This window comes from Athalia rosae, chromosome 1 (genome assembly GCF_917208135.1).
Source record: "Athalia rosae chromosome 1, iyAthRosa1.1, whole genome shotgun sequence".
In the NCBI taxonomy this organism is placed as follows: Eukaryota; Metazoa; Arthropoda; class Insecta; order Hymenoptera; family Athaliidae; genus Athalia; species Athalia rosae.
The window spans coordinates 7,619,712-7,637,584 of NC_064026.1; the positions used below are offsets into that span (position 1 = coordinate 7,619,712).

Consider the following 17,873-nt stretch of genomic DNA (forward strand, 5'->3'; position numbering starts at 1 on the left):
GTAATCGGCTGGTCCGCAATCGAATTTATGATATCAGAGGGACGCGTGCTCCGTTTTACTCTCCCTTGTTCGGATTGGATTTTTCATCATTTTTTCGTCGTTTTATTCGGCTTCGAATCGCGAATCGATCGATCCGGCGAACGCAGTTTTTTTTTCAGTTATACGTGACCACGTACTCGTCCGGCAATAACGACGATGCTATTACATCGAGCGACGCACCGAGCATCTCAATCAAGAATCTGAGGTCATTTATACTTGTTAAAAAAGGGCAAGCTTCCAACCGAACGCAGTAGATCGTATTCAGTCATGGCGAAGTGCGTTTGGATTACTCTGTTTCTCATGCCGTTTATTTTCGGACTCTGCACCGGAACACCGACAGGTACGAACTAAATGATTCGTGAAAATTCATCGTTCCTCCAATTAGCGGTGGAATAAGAAAAAAACTAAAAATTGAAAAACTTGTCCTAATATTAGAGAGTGAAAAAATATCGACGATTCAAAATTTTCAGGGGATCGAATAATCTTCAATGACGAAGACGAACGGCGGTGGAATACGCCGCCCGTACTGATCCCGGAACCATTGGTCAAGTCGAACGCCGCAGGCCGTCCGGATGGAAGATTTTTACCATTTTCCGCTTCATTTTCCCTCAGCGCCGGTGCGAGCAACGCGCACTCGCTGAGCGTTGGTGCAAACGAGGGAGGAGTGAGTCTATCGCAAAGTGCGAGCCACGCGGACACCCTCGGATCTTTCAACAGCCACGGGTAAGCCACTTCGAGCGACCTGTGTAACAATAATACATGAAACAAAAAGGAGTCATAAAGTCTAGAAAAATCTAAAGTCACTATGAGGTCATAAATTTGTGTGACACTTTCTCCTCTTTCAAGATCCGGATTATCGGCGAGTCAGTCGTCTTCGTTCTCGTCTGGATTGTCAGGGATTTCAGCGTCTGACGCCAACGCGTTCAACCTGAATCACCCGATTTTCGGAGGTACTTCGCAGGCCAACAGTAACTCCTTCAGTCTTGGCGATGCGACCGCAACGTCCCAAGGAAACTCCAACAACGGACAAGCTAATTCTGGGGCACAATCGGGCGTGGGAGGTGTCTCTTCGGGTGGTACTTCCACCGCGGGAAGTGGACACTCTTCGGCAGGTTCCCAAGCTTCGGCGTCCGAATACCACGGTCGACCGACGTGGTCCAATTTTGGACCAAACACCAATTGGAATCATCAAGGAAACTCTCCGAACTGGAGACCCTCGCAGGGCCAAAGTGGTAACTTTGGGCAAAACAACAGACAGCCCTTCGGATGCGGAAGTAGTCATCGTGGAAACTTCCGCTCTCCAAATCACCGTCGCGATTGCGATAACGGAGCTCCGGTCTCTGGACCTGGTTCCGGAGCTACGAACGGAGGGGGCTGGAATCGAGAACCCTCGACTCAAATATCGGCAGCCTCAGCCAGTTCTGGCGCATCTTCGACCGGAAACGGTTTCTCTATCGGACAGTCATTCTCGCAAAGCAATTCCGGTGCGAACGGTCCTTCGTCTTCGACGAATCACCGGGTTCAAACTTCGGGAAACGCTCAAGGATTTTCGCAGGGGTCAGCGGCAGCGGTTGGCCAATCGAACGGACAGACCGATGCCAGTTTTGGATCTGGAACTCTGGTCGGTAGCTCCCACGGGACTGGTCAGTCCTTTGGGACGGCGGTTTCCGGCAACAGGGGGCAATATTCCAAGGGTCAGGTAGACTCTCAGACCCTCGGCGAAGGGACTGTTCAGGGTACTGCGAATGCGGGTTCTGTGAGTTTCGTCAGGTTTCCCGGAGAGTCGGTACAAAATATCCCCAGGGAATTCGTCAGGAGCCGATCTACCGGTAAGAAGAAGGGAAGGGATCCAGTCGACACTATCATAACGGAGATCACGGACTCGGTGGCTGACCTCTTCGACATATGAGGTAATTCGAATATGTGAGGAGGTCTAACTGCGAGTTCGGTCTATGATCCGGTTACTTTTCGGCTAAATAAACTTGATTGCGGGATTCACCAGTCGAGTCTAAAATTTTTATGTTTTTTCGCCGATATAAATATCGATGTAATACTCATTAGGAACGATCGGCGTCAGCATCGAATTTCGTCGGTCCTCCAACCTGTGCGGATATGTTCTTGGTCGAAACAATTTGCTAATAAAGAATGATCTTTTTTTTAATTCTTTTTTATGGCTAATTAAGTTGTGATTTCCCAGCGATTCGCGCTCGCTGATTTTATGATTTTAATTGCAATCTTTCGGATTGCTACGTGGTAGCAGTAACCGTGATTACGGTTTGTCTGTAAAAATTACGCGAAACGGAAATACGTCAGAACAATTAAATCTGGCCGAGTCGGACCTGAGGTGAAAAAAAATGTTATCCATTCTCATGTTTGATTCTTCCGTTGCCATATCGATAAGTATATCTATATTCGTATCTCGATAAGAACTTGTGGATGTGCGAAGAAGACTGACGACGCAGAGGTCAACGGAGAAATCTTGTACAAAGTAGGTGAAGGTTCTTGACTCAAGGTGAAGGTCAATTAACCGATTAACGACGATCCGTCCACCAGTGGCATCTAACAATCTCGACGCGGACTATCCTAAAAGATGCTCCGCTAAAGCCGCGGTATCCGAGAGCTTTGGTAACATACCGACGAGCTTGTAGCACTCACCGATCGACAATACGATTTTCTGAGATGGTAGAAATGCTCAGCATTGAATGTATCATCAAGAAGCACAAAGATCTTTTGAGATCGTTCATAGGATGAAAAATTAACCGGTTAATATAATTCGAAAAACCGATTATTTCCAACTAATAAAATATGCGATAAGCTAATTGATTGTTCAAGAATTCATTCAAATGACTTGTGCACTTTTGTGGTAAGTATGTTGAGGGCATCTGCGCAAAAAATCGAACCGGCGATTTCTGCGTTTTATGTAGAATTTCGAATCCGCATCCAGACATTACTGAACGCCCCGCAGTTTTTTTATCATTTTGTTTTTTTTTATGTTTTTTTTAATACGATATGATCATTTTCCTATTTACAGTAGTGTGTCATTCCGGTGATATAGCTCTAACCATTCACGAGTTGTTTACGGTTTATACATTCAATTATTCTTAAGCGTTAAAAATGTTGGCATTCGTTTTTTTTAGCATTTTTTTTCTCGGTCTAGCCAATAATCTCTCTCTCTCTCAACATTGTCTTTAATTCAAGGGTTTTTTGAGATGGACAATTTTCGTGCCTCGCACACCTGAATCACTCGCAGCGACCATAAATTACGGTATGATACGTGCGGTTGAGGTAATCATGTACTTTGAAATAGAACAATTCGATCGGATCGTAGTGCGATCTTCTCGATTGCTGAGTCGAATTAAAAGTATTCCACCGTTAGCGTAACGCAAGGAAGAAAGAAACACAAGAAATTGTAGCTGCACAGTTTTGAAACAGTGTAGAATGAGATTCTCGGAATGCTAATTACAGTGGCTTGAACTGGGCGTAGATTTTAGTAGATTTTTTTTATTCCTTTCGACTGTTTATTGTACAGTTACAACGAAAGGAGGCACTATACGAAGTTGAAAACCGTTGCACGAGCCACATCGTTCAACAGCAATAAGGTTTCGTAAATTAAAAGGGTGAGATAAATACCACGCGAACGTGCGTGTCTACCTCCTCATCATCCGTAGACGAGTGGAACAGAAATGAAAAATGAATATACGTAGAATCATCTATTTTACAGATATCCCGTGAATCTTGAATCCTTGGTAGAATTGATGTTAGACAAATTGTTCGTATCGTTAAAAATCAATCCGAAATACACAGAGGTGAGTTTATGAAAAAAAAAAGAAGTTAACACGTGTGAATAACTGATTGCGAAAGATACATTGTTTGATTGATTACATTCAAATAACGTACACGTACGTACGTCGTCGAGTTTCATACAAGAAGAGTTTTCTTCGGATGTGTAGATTAATAATAATCAGAAGGTGAACTGCTCGGATCACGTATTAATCTACCGAGGCTTTCTGATTGAAAATAATCACACGTGATTACACCTCAATAAGTATACACATTCGTCAATGTACGTACCTTGTATTTAGAGCCGAGGAATCCCCGATAAATTATTATGAATTATTGTGAGAATCGTTAGATTCTGAGTACCTAATCACGCCTGACGTTCGCGAACTTGTTGCGATTAATTCGTTACGTGAAAGTGGAGATAACGTCTGCAGATTACCCTCATTACTCTGCTTTGAAAGATATCGCGAAAGTTGAAAAAAAAATCGTTTCTCATGCTCGGCGCTTCATGAGCTTCAAATTCACGGCCTCGACGAATGATCGTCTAAATTTCAATGCCGTATGTTGGTAATAATTAAAATTATAGCTCGCCGATTACCGGGAAGATCATTTTCCTCGGACAAAGGAGTTGCGGAATAATGAAACATCACAATCCCCTTCGAGCAGCTGTCAGAACGAAGGTGTATTTATAAACTCTGCAGCATCTTCGAACACGTGCCGGACAAGAACGAAACGATATTTCATGTTCACCCTGCACTCTCTCGATACGAAATTCATACATTGCGGCGCGGCTATCAATCTGCGTGAATGTTGAACAACGATCGTCGACTATCGCCCACAAGGCATGCCACTCAATTAATTCAATCGCCTTTCTTCGAACGTTGTAATGAGTATCTTATTTATTGTTATACAACAAAGAGTGGGAATATAAGTATACTCACAACGAAGGCTACGATCATTAAAATCCATATAGTAAACAGGAAGATGAATTCTGTGAAGATTAGTAACATGTGTACGTACACGTTACACGCGGCGCTTTGCAACGCGTATGAATTAAAAATAAACTTAAGACTAAACAGGATTAATTCTGGCTCCTCTTCCTGAATCTCTTGCGCAAAAAATCGCCATGCGATCCGTTCGAGCAGCCCATTTCGCAACCTAATATTTGATATATAAATTAACGCGAAAACTGAAGGCAATTATTTATCCCCCATGAGGACCGAAAGGCTCGGAAGATTATAAGAATGCGTTTTACTGCCGCGAATAACTTTGGGTTTAGTAAGGCAATATTTCCGAGTGTCGTTTCAGATTTTATCATTTGAAATATTATATCGGCTGGATGACCCACTCGCATTGCAGAGGGAGAACCCGTGAAAAAAAATATCATCTTCAGCTCTGAAATATGACAAGATATTATTTAAATATGTGTATATTTTTTATTACCCTGTTCAGCTATTTTTGGCTCTAAATAAAAACTTACAAGTATATACCCACACAACGATGACGTCCCCCACCGATGGGATGGAAGCCCTGTGAATTTGGGGACTGCTTTATTGCAGTGGAGATTTTGAAATACAATGAACGGAGGCCAGACAAAAAGTTGAATATCTTGAATAGATTGAAAGGGTTAATTTGGAGCCGATAAAAATCCTTATCGAACTTGAATCAGAATTCCATCTACGGCATAATCAAAAATAATTCATGCAAGTTTACTTTTTCCTGTTTTTCCTTTATTTTTCGTTGTTTTTCGCAATAGGAATCATGAATCTTGAATTATGGGACGAAGTAATTGGCGTACGCTCCCGGTGTTCGGATTTCCCTGGTTTTGTAAAAAATCCTAATTGCATCTGTACTTGGCGTGGTATTCCAGTCGATCGGAAGGAGTAAAACAATGCAACAAAGACATATCTTCTGTTACGTAACGATACGAGTCTCAGAGACGGTTACTATAAAAGCTCTAAGATTCAAAGGATTAATCACAGTGCATTTCTTGTTTGCATCCAGCAAACTTTAGAGATGTTGAAGTTACATGTTCTCGGATTTTTGGTCCTCGGATGCTGCGCTCTCCTCCAATTTGCCGCCACAGCGCCGACCGTTGTAGAAGGTATTGAAAAAATAAACCCACCGACGAATAAGCGTTCGAAAATTTCTTCTACCTCGGGTCGCTAGACACCTTTTTTCGGATTAAAATATCGCTGTGATCGTGGAAGACGTGTTAGATCATATCTTTGTACGTGAAAAATAAAAAAACTTGTCTTGCATGCGGTTCTTCTCCGCTGCATTTATGACGCGAAACATCGACATCGCGTCAGCTGAATATCTTTATGCCTTGATCAAATAAGAATCTCACATATCATAAGACAGCGTGCGGGTCTAATGGTATTTATGATACCTGAAAATACTTTGTAAGTTTATCTGCGTTACAGGCGACACTTACAACTGCTCGCTAACGCATTTTCATGAAAAATTATCCTGTTAGGTATTAGTTACGTCGTTATCCACACAACTTAAGAACTCGGAATAAAGTTAACCAGGAAGTGGACAGGCAGTAAAACATTTAGCAACTCGCCTTTGAAAACTGTATACATGAATGTAGCGTTATTCTGTAGGCTCAGGTGCGCTTTTATTCTTGGTTATACATTTATTTATTTGAATTTTTTTTCGTCCAATCATGTTTATGAAATTCACAATTTTCGCTGGAACGTACGTTGGTGTACTTTGACTCGTCATATTTGTAATTCATACTCTATATATTTCAGAAACAACGACCGTAGACGCTGCTGATGATGGCGTAACCTTGTCCACCGAACTTAGACCTCCGCCTCTTCCGATCGCAGGTCACGAACATCGAGGAATCGTCTATTTGATCAATCTCTTCGCCGTCAAAAATAAAACCAATAGCCCGCCCGAGGAGAAAGATGAAAATATGCTGACCGGTGACAGTGGCGAGGAAATCGTTGGTGTGTTTAATTAAGCGCTAATTAAGATATACAGACGAAACGTCATTTATATTTGGCCAGTATCATCTAGTAACTTGAAGAAATTACGTCATGGCAAAGTTCAAACCAAACACGGCATGCATAAAAGTCATCCCAAATTTTCGCATTTAGATATTCTTTATGCTTTCTTCAGACCGTATTCGTAGATATAATTCTTGATTAATTTGTAAGAGATAGATGTTCTTATTCAAATATAAACCTGCCAATTATCGATAAGCGAATCCAAGTTAACAAAGTGTATTTTATTCGACGGCAGACAAAAGAAAAAATTGAAAAAGGGCATTTTGTGAAATGCGAAAAAGAATCGCAACGTTCGGGGTTAGATATTAGATGATTAGATAGATAGTGAGATATTAAATTAATGAACGTACCTACTGGGGTCTTTGACTCTAGGACCTCTAGCGTCGGTACTTTTGCTTTTCGAGGATGACGACAACGACGAGGAGATCGATTTAGATGACCTCGTTGAAAAATCGCTGGAAGAAGATTACGCAGTCGGGAGTGATGATTCGAAAAAAGAAGCAGATGAAGTGACTACGGAAATCGTAGCTGCAGATAAGTTGCCGAAGAGGCTGAAAAAGATACGCAGCAAAAGAACGCTTTGCAAAGCCTGCGGGGGTGGCGGCTACGGAGGAAATTATTATCCCAATCAAGGTAAATTGATAAATCGATCGAATGGTATGATGTAGTTTCTCGATTCTCTATATCCGATTTCGATAGCCTTCTAAATTCCGCAAAATGACCTTGACCTCTCGTCAATCATTAAAAATATGATCCACCCTACGTAATCGTTTTCCAGCTACATTCACTCGATGCAAGATAATCTCTTGTGTCAGACTGTTTTCAATCGAATGACAAAATTCTTCTTTTCCCCCAACAGGAGGTGGCGGACAACCCAGGGATGTTGTCGTACCAGTTATCGTCATACCAATTAGCGGCGGTGGAGGTGGAGGTGGTGGAAGAAATCAGGGCGGTCATGGTAGACGCGGTGGAGGACACCACGGGGGTGGTGGAAATAATTACTATCCAACCGGTGGTGGCAATAATTACCATCCTAACTACAACACGGGATACGGCTACCCCAGTGGGGGTGGCGGCGGGTGAGTATCATTCCAATGATTACGTGATCAATAACTTAGATTTCGTGCGTAAGTCAACACGTTATTTTGTGAGAAGGGGGAAAAGTCGAATCATCTCCGAATTATCTCGTTGGAATCAGTTTCCGCGGAGAGAATGTCATCGCGGTAAGGTAAAATGAAACGAATCGAGATCGTCTATTGCCATACCGCGATCAGTCGGTGAATTTTTTAGAGCGAAAATTGCACTTGGCATTCTGTTCAGAGCTGCGGATGTTCGACGAGCGTATTGTCGGGGCAATACCTCGAAGCTCTTTATTTTTGAATTTCTATTTTATTTTATTTTCATTCTACTTCTACATCGTCGGCATAATTTCCGAGGCCTCTACGCGGTACGACCGCGACGGTCTGCCTTACAACGCGTAATAATCTGCTAGTAACGTGTCATTACCATGGAACCATGGCGGTGTAACTGAAATTCAAGAAATATATATTTTTTAAATAACGTAGAAACTGCGCGGGTATAATAAATCATAATAACATACTTGCGCGATGGTTTTCAGGGGCGGTAGAGGAGGTAGCAGTGCTCAGGCTTCGGCTCAGGCCTCATCGAATAGTTACTACTAAAGATAGCCCAGCACTGAGACGCAGAGTTTACACGCAACTTAATGATATCGCAGACGTAGAGAACTCCCAAGCGGCTAACGGTGAGCGTTAATTGAAAGTAAACGATCATCTCAGCGTTTGCTGGGCACTAGAATTGCGCAATCGAAACGGCGAGCAAAAAGTTACATGGTGTAATAAGTGTACAAGAACTTTGTATGTATTTCAGGGGCAATATCGAAGAAGGTCGTTTGGGGTCATCGACAATTATTACTGTAGATCAGGCTTAAAGGTGATAAAAGTTTTTTTTCATTTAGATATAATTGTCACGAAAACCACACAAAAAGAATCTCCTCAATAAAGATATATTCAAATATAAAATCGGATCAGTTAGAATTATAAAACCGTTGCGAAGTCGCCGAGGTTTTTTGTTGGCAGCCAGTGCTGTCCTTGAAACGTTCCTCGGAAGTCATCGCTCCTGTATAATGAACTTTTTCAGTTTACATTTTTCCTTTATTTTACACGTCTAATAAACTATACAACTCGTTTCGAAAGAATCTTCCAATTAAAATAGCTTGAGCAGAGAAAAAAACGTTTCCGCTTCTCTCTTCCTATCCCTGCGGATTTTACTACACTGTAATCACTCGCTGCGTCAATAACGATTGACGGGCTCATATCACTCTGATTATAACCGAAATGCGTCGAAAAGCTCATTATCAACTGCATATTCGAATGATATCATTATGTACCTCAGCTACGTTCATACGTACATATACTGTACCCACGTATCTCGAAAAGCGCTCCCGTAACAGGCGGATCCATTTCTTTTCAATTAACGACCACTAATTTACATGTAATTAAAACAGGCCATAAACTATATAAAGCCGAAAACTATAAATATAACTTCCCAGTGTTGGTAACACGTGTAAATATTTTGTCCGTCTTATTCATATGTATATTCGCTCGGGTACGTACGTTCTTGGATCGGCTGGTTCTGACTCACCTAACTCATCTACTATTCATAAACAGAAAAAGAAAAAGTTATGACATATTCTACACCGCCGAAACTTTCTCACGCCTAAATTCACGCCTATTACAGAAAGATAACAGTTTCTTGGCGATCGGTAGTTGGTCCACCGGATGCACTGTCCTCATGGAATTCTGTCCTGTATTCACACATGTGCAACAAAGACGGCAAAAAAATCTTTCTTTCAGGGCTTCAAATCTGGACGGCCTGGAACTTAGAATTAATATACTTACTTACTTACTTTGACACCGTTTGGGAACGACAATCGAGTCCGGCAGGTGGTACGATATTTTTTATCTACTATTCCTCGATGTCGATCATTAAGAATAAGCGCGCAATCAAGCCGTGCCACAATAAAAATGTAACAAGTCCCAGTCTGGGCATCTGTACAGTAACGTTCATCGACTGGGACGCAAACCGTCACGTTCTCTGTGAATATTTATCATCACCTCAATCATGACTCAATAAGAATATGATACAATGCTAACAGAGGCGATGTTTTCAGACTTCGGATGATTCATTGGAGAGAAAAAAAGAATGAACGATCATAGTGCCCAATGATACAGTCGGTGTGGACAAAAGTCGACTTTCTGATCACCGTTGATTTTTCATCAATCAATTTTGTACGCTAATCTCAGTCTCCCTCGCAAGCAAATATATCATTTCTGCATATTAAAGCTCTGGAAGATTTTTTTCTGGCGCTGTTGGTGAGCATCGAGGAACAGGTTCGATTAGCGGGTGAAATGGATTATTCAAATCGGATGCATGAATCGTGCACAGTCTTGGAAAGGAAACTTGTTTAATTAACGTCACCGACGCTGCAGCATACGATCTAAGTATTTAAAACACCAGCTGTATAGCGCGCGATCGATAAAACCATAAATTATGTATTTCGCATACCAGATTGCTCGATAATTATTTCGGTAACAATCCAACGTGTGAACATGATTCGCCAATTTCATGACATATCAAGTTCTGACAAACCAGTGAATATCTTTATTTACCAACATCCATTTGTGTACGAGCTTCGTGTGAGCTTGAATATGGAAGTGATTGAACTTGTAAGCGTTTCCTGTCACCGTCGAGGCCGCTATCGTTCTATCCGGACAATAAACGTTTAGAAGTATTCGTAGCGGAATGAACGACACCCTTCAAAAATCCAGATGCGGATGGAATAGATTGTTGGACTTGACTTCCTCCATACGAAGTCAAAACGCCGGGTCTCGTAGCGTCCTGATGGCTAATATCACCCTAAAAATTAGGAAAAGAATTTGTTGTAATCATTTTGACACTAGCTACCGATGCGAAAGCACGCGATTCCCAAGAAAAACATGATCAGATGCTATAGCTGTTACACGGAAGATGTTTTGTCAGACTTACAGAAGCAAGAAGTGCGATGTTGTATGGACCGCTATGGAAGCTCGATGATTGTGATGAACTTCCAGATGTCGAATAACTTGAGCTAGAGCTAGACTTTTTACCATGACTGGAGGTTTGGAATAAACCGTGCAGACCGATGTTGCCTAGTGCGATAGTTCCACTGGACTTAGATGAGTCGTAGGCACTGGAACTTTGATCCAACTGACCCGCAGACGAGTCAGCGACAGATACCGTAAATTGTCCGGATGACAGGCCACTCGAGAGTTGGTTGGCGCTCTTGGAGCTCAATGATTGCGATGAGCTTTCTTCAGACGTCGAGTGACTCGAGCTGGAGCTGGACAGTTTGTCTTGATGCGATCTTTGACGTGAACCATCAAGATTGATGTTACTTTGCGTGACAATTCCACTTGATTCAGATTTGTCGCAGACATTGGCATTATGTTCCGAATTTCCGGTAGAAGATTCAGCGACAGATGCCACAAGTTGTGCAGACGATACATCATTTGAAAGTTGATTCTGACTTTCGCTCAGCATAGCAGAATTGGCGAGCCCCTGCACATCATGAATCCTGAGATCCTGGAATATAAAAAGTAAAGTCGCACCGATTGGTCAAATACTGACCATCAGAATGCACATCTTTCTCGAGTGGATGATGAATCAGATATCATTCTACAACAACTCACAGAGCTAAAAGATTCGATCTTGTGCGGAGCCTTCCCAGAGGTCGATGGTTCCGTTAAGATTTTTCCAGTTGCTGACTGACTCAAACTGGAGCTGGACAGTTTGTCTTGATGGGAACTTTGAAGCGAACTATCAAGATTGATGTTACTTTGTGCGACAATTCCACTAGATTCAGATTTGTCGTAGGCATTGGCATTATGTTCCGAATTTCCGGTAGAAGATTCAGCGACAGATACCTCGAATTGTGCGGATGACAGGCCGCTCGAAAGTTGGTTCGTGCTCTTGGAGGTCAATGATTGCGATGAGCTTTCTTCAGTCGCTGACTGACTCAAACTGGAGCTGGACAGTTTGTCTTCATGGGAACTTTGAAGCGAACCATCAAGATTGATGTTACTTTGCGTGACAATTCCACTTGATTCAGATTTGTCGCAGACATTGGCATTATGTTCCGAATTTCCGGTAGAAGATTCAGCGACAGATACCTCGAATTGTGCGGATGACAGGCCGCTCGAAAGTTGGTTCGTGCTCTTGGAGGTCAATGATTGCGATGAGCTTTCTTCAGTCGCTGACTGACTCAAACTGGAGCTGGACAGTTTGTCTTCATGGGAACTTTGAAGCGAACCATCAAGATTGATGTTACTTTGCGTGACAATTCCACTTGATTCAGATTTGTCGCAGACATTGGCATTATGTTCCGAATTTCCGGTAGAAGATTCAGCGACAGATACCTCGAATTGTGCGGATGACAGGCCGCTCGAAAGTTGGTTCGTGCTCTTGGAGGTCAATGATTGCGATGAGCTTTCTTCAGTCGCTGACTGACTCAAACTGGAGCTGGACAGTTTGTCTAGATGGGAACTTTGAAGCGAACTATCAAGATTGATGTTACTTTGTGCGACGATTCCACTTGATTCAGATTTGTCGTAGGCATTGGCATTATGTTCCGAATTTCCGGTAGAAGATTCAGCGACAGATACCATAAGTTGTGCAGACGATACATCATTTGAAAGTTGATTCTGACTTTCGCTCAGTATTGCAGAATTGGCATGCCCCTGCACATCATGAATCCTGAGATCCTGGAATATAAAAAATACATTCGCAGCGATTACTTGAATACTCACCAACAGAATGCACATCTTTCTTGAGTGGATGATGAATCAGATATTATTCGACAAAAACTCACAGAGGTAAATGATTCGATCTTGTGCGGAGCCTTCCCAGAGGTCGATGGTTCCGTTAAGATTTTTCCAGTTGCTGACTGACTCAAACTGGAGCTGGACAGTTTGTCTTCATGAGAACTTTGATGTGAACCATCAAGATTGATGTTGCTTTGTGCGATAATTCCACTAGACTTAGATGAGTCGTAGGCAGTGGAACTTTGATCCAACTGACCCACAGAAGAGTCAGCGACAGATACCGTAAATTGTGCGGATGATAGACCGCTCGAAAGCTGGTTCTGACTGAGTATCGCAGAATTTGCGTGTTCCTGCGTATCTTGTATTTTGACGTTCTAGAGAATAAACAGAAAATTGGCAACGATTTTCCCAATAATTTCAAGTAAAAATTTAGAATTAAACATTCTCACGAAGGCTTACAGAGGCATAAGAATCGATGTTGTAAGAATTGCTGTGTGAGCTGGACGATTGGAATGAGCTTTCTTTAGACATCGAGTGACTCGAGCTGGAGCTTGACTGTTCATTTTGGAAAGAATTTTGGAATGTACCGTCGAGATTGATGTTGCTTTGTGCGACAAGTTCACTAGACGTAGATGAGTCATAAACTTTGGCATTATCTTCCGAACGTCCTGCGGAAGAATCGGCAACGCGTTCCACAACTTGTGCTAATGGCAAACCAACTGATGGCGGGTCTTGCCTTGCATCATGTGATGCTAAATTCAAAGACTCCTGAGCATGCTGATCGCGCACTTCACCCTGCAAGTTCGTTATTTTTTAGACATGAATGAGTAATGGAAAAGGGCTTCAACTCTATTCCAGTAAGGACTGATGATTACAAGGACGGCTAGAAAAAGACGCGGAATCGAAAGTATAATTGTCCTCAAATTGTCGAAGTTTGTAATCCAAAAGTAGTAAGTGGAACGGTTACTTGAGAAGTCATGAATTATAACCATGTAACATCGAAGGACAATCTCAATCCATATCAGACACATGCCTTGATTTTTCACATTTTTATGCAAATTCTTTCATACCAGTCCGAGAACAGTGCCGGCAGCACTTGTTGATCCGTATCCGTCATTCTTCCCCGAAGCTTCATTTTTGTTTTCGTTATCAGCTGTGACGATGTGTATTACCGGCCCACTTTGTGCAAAGTACGTAATTTTTCCATTAAGGGCTCCGACTCCTTGAATTTCGTTAGAACCTTTGTTCTGATTCACTCCTGCGCTGGCGATACTTCCAAACTCTTGAATTTCAGAGGCTCCTAGCCGAGAATCGGAACTTGCCAAATTCTCGAAATTTTCACTTGAAGATTTGTGCTGTTTGTTTAGTTCAGTGTTGAAACTATTATCACGTTCACTTTCTTCCAATTGCGAATTAAACGCATGGCGAGTTGAACCGTCACCAAAACAGCCTATGTATTGACCCCCCTCATAGACGTTGGATAATTTCGAGTTTACGCGGTCTACTGATTTTGTGGAAAGCCCAGAAATTTCGCTACCGGAAGTGAATGCCACCTGAGGAGCTTCCCGTCCCAAAGACAAACCGGAGGAACGTAGAGGCTGATTATTTAGGAAGGGGTTCCCACTGTAAATTGTAGCAACTGCCAAAGCTCGAGCTTCGGCAACGTCACCATCGGCCGACGTGGAAGTTCCAGCATGAGCGATGCTCAATCCTATTTGCAAACGATGGAGAATCTCAACGTCAAGTAACAAGGATAATAAATTCGGATCAAGGAATGAAGTGATACAAAATCATCGGATCATAAATACCTCCGCCACTTGTACCGGCACTTGAAAAAGCTAGTGCGCTGTTCAAAGTCTTGTCTCTGATCGGCCCGGCGAAAGCTACCACGGACAGTAGACTGATCAGAGCTAGAGAAGCGAGCTTCATGGTGACCTAGAGAGAACTGATGGAAATTTGTAGATCGAGTTGCGATATATAGACAAGAAATTTACTAGGGTATGGAAAACTCGTAATAGCTACCGGCAACTCATTAAAAAACGCTTCGAAAGACGTATTTTCCCTTTCATAGATTTATGATAAACGGATTTCATTTTATTCAAATGAATCAGCGTAGAGGAACATTTGACACAGTGATTTGTGTTGTAAAGCCAGGTTCAAAATAACCCGATATACGTTGTGCCAATAATGCACAGTCATTACGATGTATACTTAGATTTCGTTGTACAGCAAATCCAGGATTAAATCTATCAATAACGACTGGTGAACGAGATACAGTTGGCCCGGAGGTACTGGGCGTCGCACGACGTTCCGCGACGCCCGTAATTACTACTGGCTACATACTGCTCGAGGGTGAATGTAACGGTATACCGATTGATTCTTTATTTTCCATGACCTCCGCGTGGAACGAATCTCATACTCCGAAATGAGCCACGCCTGACTGCCCATCGTACCGTAGGCTTAAATACACAAACTAAAAACCATCTCAGTTTTTATTCATCCTCCCGCGAACGGACGACTCTGGTCATGGCTGAGCTTTTCAAGCCTATCAATTCCTCGATTACCTGCGGCGAAGCAGATTATATTGGCATGTGCTGTGGGCGTCGCGTTCTCGTAACGTCGGGGGCCCCGAAGACCCGGGCTAGAAATCATCTCGATAGTTCGCTAGTCTGGGAGGTAGCTGCGAGTTACAGGTAATCACCTGTTTCAGCAGGTAGTCCGACACACACTGAAATCGAACGCGAACTCGAGCCAGCAACTCGCGAAGGACAATGGACGGAACCTAGCGGAATGACGCAACCGTAATCTCTCGAGAGTCTTCTCATCCGCAAGTGTTTGAGGCACGTCTACCAGACCCCTCGTTACATGGTAGATATTCCTGTATACCTTCTCCTCGAGTAAGGCTACGAGGAGCCAGTTAAGATGAGTTTTTATCCAAGGGTTCTTGTTCGCCCAGTTTTTCCAGGGGGTCACTCACCACCGAGAACCAAGGTCAATGCACGGAAAATACATTGCCGCAGAGAGAGGATCCTGTTCGAGTCCGAGTTCGAAGGGAAATGGACGCGGTGCTTCAGAGCTCTTGCAAATTCAACGGACAAAGGGCTATTTGAATTTCAACAGGTACTCGGTATGTACTTTATATGTATAGTCAATAGAAGCAAGCGCGCTTTGGGTGGTACAGAGTTCGGATCGGTCTGGAGAAGGAATAAGGTAAGTCTTGCATTTATTTATTTTTTCTCTTCACATGATACGCGGACTCTTCGATGTGCGCGTTAAGTGGGAAGCGATTGATGGCCGCTCATCCATTTGGGAGGCGACAAATTACCGGCGAAGAGCTTCGCACTGAAATCGAAGAGCGTGCTGCTGCGTTAGGGACGCAATTTACTAACCGGACGATTAGCGACGAACCGCGAATACGAAAACGAGCGGTGCGAAAAAGACTGCGAGAAGTGTTGCTCATTTTTTTCACCATGGGATGTGTAATAAAAACGTGGTTATTTTTCTTCCACAAGAATTCGATTTCGTGAATTTATTTCCCCTCAGTGGTAACTGGAAAACATGAAAAATTTTTATAAAATTCTGTGCAAGTTTCAAGTACCGGAATTGATGTATGGACGGAAGAACTATCTGAATCAATTGTATAACAGATTTCTCTATTTTCAACGTCGTTGATCATCATCGTCTGAATAGTTCGTTCGTTATCACAATGCGGAATAAATGCAGCTACATCGTACCGGGCGTTTGGTTCAATGAAATTCTCGTCGCAGCATCTCGACCTCGAGCGAAAGGTGATCTGGCTATCAGAGAGGAACCCTTGAGACGATCTTTAGCTCGTCGATATCGATATTCCTGACTTCGAACAATCGACCCACATGCCAATATTCTTGAATATCAGCCACTTGCACACGTTCCTTTTAATTTTATCAGCGTAGAAATCGCTCCGTCTCGCTGCAGCCTCATCCCGATGACTTAACAATGACGGTTCGCAACAACAGTTTGAACTGCGTACATGTAATCCAGTGTAAAATCGAAAGTGACGTAATAATATTGATCCTAGCGACCGTGTGGTCATCGTCATCGCCATCACGGAGAACGGCATATACGTACGTACGTACGTACGTACATGAGTATACAGGCATGTCTGAAACGTATTGTCAGAAGACGCTATCGGCGGATGCCTGACGTATTTCTGATGATCCTGACCTTTGACCCAGGATATGTACAGCCTTTCAATAAATATGCGTTAGAGCCCGAATAAATTCCCATCAGACAATACTTTTTACCCAACGCCCCTCAGGCTACTCCGGGCCGAGTAAAAATTGAAAAACAAAAATTCCGTTTCATCGTTCCCGCTCAATTTATCCAAACGAACTACCAAGAAGGATCGAGTATTTCGCAGAAATTTTTTTAATTAATGTATCCAGGCCCTACGGTATGAAATAGGTTCTATAAAATATAAATTTAGCCTCTGGAAAAAAGTAGGGGATCATAAATTGAAGTAACGTCATCGTTCGCTCACTCACTCTCGAAATTTATTTTCAGTTTCTTTCGAAGAAGAGTTATCTTTCACCTCGTCGAAAAATATCGATCCATTTTCCAATTCAAGGCGTGTAAACGACGTTCTTGACATTCCGGTAGGTACTGAAATCACCGTGTAATAAAACAGCTGTGAGAGATAATGATTTTGGATCGATTATTGAATTATCTCAAGAGGGAAACGAGAGGAACGATTAAAGTTATATCATCGTTAGTAGCCGCGGTTGAAACTCGAATGTAGATTTATATCGGACAAGATTCTCAACGCAGCTGCATTTAAAAAACGATGGTAAGTTCAAACCGTGTTATTTTCATACGATCAGTTTCGCATCACGGTGTTCCTTCAAAGTATTTATCCCGCGAATTGATTACGCTCATTAAATGTCACGAGAGACAATTTGCATTCAATTTATTTATGGCCTTGAAGCATCCTCCCTGATATCTCATGCCGTTCAAAGGCAAGTATATTCGTACGATACCGTCAACCTGTACGCTCATTTTTCTTCAAATATATAAAACAGACGATATGATCTCTCAGCAGTTGAATATCATCACTAATAATATAGGTACCAGCAGCTATTTTGCTTCATCTATTCCGATAACTCGATATCGTGCATTA

The 17,873-nt window shown here is 42.5% G+C and overlaps 3 protein-coding genes across 3 annotated transcripts; 2 read left to right on the top strand and 1 right to left on the bottom strand.

Annotated features, from left to right (window-relative positions):
* The first annotated feature begins 260 nt into the window (after positions 1 to 260).
* On the top strand, positions 261 to 2,200 carry LOC105685989 (uncharacterized transmembrane protein DDB_G0289901-like). Its single transcript, XM_012400513.2, has 3 exons — positions 261 to 379; positions 510 to 762; positions 886 to 2,200. The coding sequence occupies exons 1-3, from the start codon at positions 307 to 309 to the stop codon at positions 1,946 to 1,948; spliced, it is 1,389 nt and encodes a 462-aa protein (XP_012255936.2). The 5' UTR covers positions 261 to 306; the 3' UTR covers positions 1,949 to 2,200.
* Positions 2,201 to 5,766: 3,566 nt separating this feature from the next.
* Positions 5,767 to 8,878, top strand: LOC105685962 (heterogeneous nuclear ribonucleoprotein A3 homolog 2-like). Its single transcript, XM_012400471.3, has 6 exons — positions 5,767 to 5,923; positions 6,579 to 6,779; positions 7,212 to 7,472; positions 7,699 to 7,918; positions 8,458 to 8,601; positions 8,727 to 8,878. The coding sequence occupies exons 1-5, from the start codon at positions 5,836 to 5,838 to the stop codon at positions 8,519 to 8,521; spliced, it is 834 nt and encodes a 277-aa protein (XP_012255894.2). The 5' UTR covers positions 5,767 to 5,835; the 3' UTR covers positions 8,522 to 8,601; positions 8,727 to 8,878.
* A 1,212-nt stretch (positions 8,879 to 10,090) lies between these two features.
* On the bottom strand, positions 10,091 to 15,409 carry LOC125502206 (serine-rich adhesin for platelets-like). Its single transcript, XM_048660063.1, has 7 exons — positions 14,527 to 15,409; positions 13,789 to 14,429; positions 13,178 to 13,513; positions 12,766 to 13,092; positions 11,588 to 12,658; positions 10,905 to 11,480; positions 10,091 to 10,775 (listed from the first exon to the last, which is right to left on the bottom strand). The coding sequence occupies exons 1-7, from the start codon at positions 14,645 to 14,647 to the stop codon at positions 10,623 to 10,625; spliced, it is 3,225 nt and encodes a 1,074-aa protein (XP_048516020.1). The 5' UTR covers positions 14,648 to 15,409; the 3' UTR covers positions 10,091 to 10,622.
* Positions 15,410 to 17,873: the final 2,464 nt, after the last annotated feature.

Coding starts and splice junctions, on each gene's coding strand:
- LOC125502206 (XM_048660063.1), bottom strand. CDS start 14,647: ATGAAGCTCGCTTCTCTAGCTCTGATCAGTCTACTGTCCGTGGTAGCT. Junction 13,514..13,788: donor CCGGCACTGTTCTCGGACTG/GTATGAAAGAAT, acceptor ACGAACTTGCAG/GGTGAAGTGCGCGATCAGCA. Junction 13,093..13,177: donor ACATCGATTCTTATGCCTCT/GTAAGCCTTCGT, acceptor TTTATTCTCTAG/AACGTCAAAATACAAGATAC.
- LOC105685962 (XM_012400471.3), top strand. CDS start 5,836: ATGTTGAAGTTACATGTTCTCGGATTTTTGGTCCTCGGATGCTGCGCT. Junction 5,924..6,578: donor AGCGCCGACCGTTGTAGAAG/GTATTGAAAAAA, acceptor TATATATTTCAG/AAACAACGACCGTAGACGCT. Junction 6,780..7,211: donor CAGTGGCGAGGAAATCGTTG/GTGTGTTTAATT, acceptor CTTTGACTCTAG/GACCTCTAGCGTCGGTACTT.
- LOC105685989 (XM_012400513.2), top strand. CDS start 307: ATGGCGAAGTGCGTTTGGATTACTCTGTTTCTCATGCCGTTTATTTTC. Junction 380..509: donor CTGCACCGGAACACCGACAG/GTACGAACTAAA, acceptor CAAAATTTTCAG/GGGATCGAATAATCTTCAAT. Junction 763..885: donor GGATCTTTCAACAGCCACGG/GTAAGCCACTTC, acceptor TCCTCTTTCAAG/ATCCGGATTATCGGCGAGTC.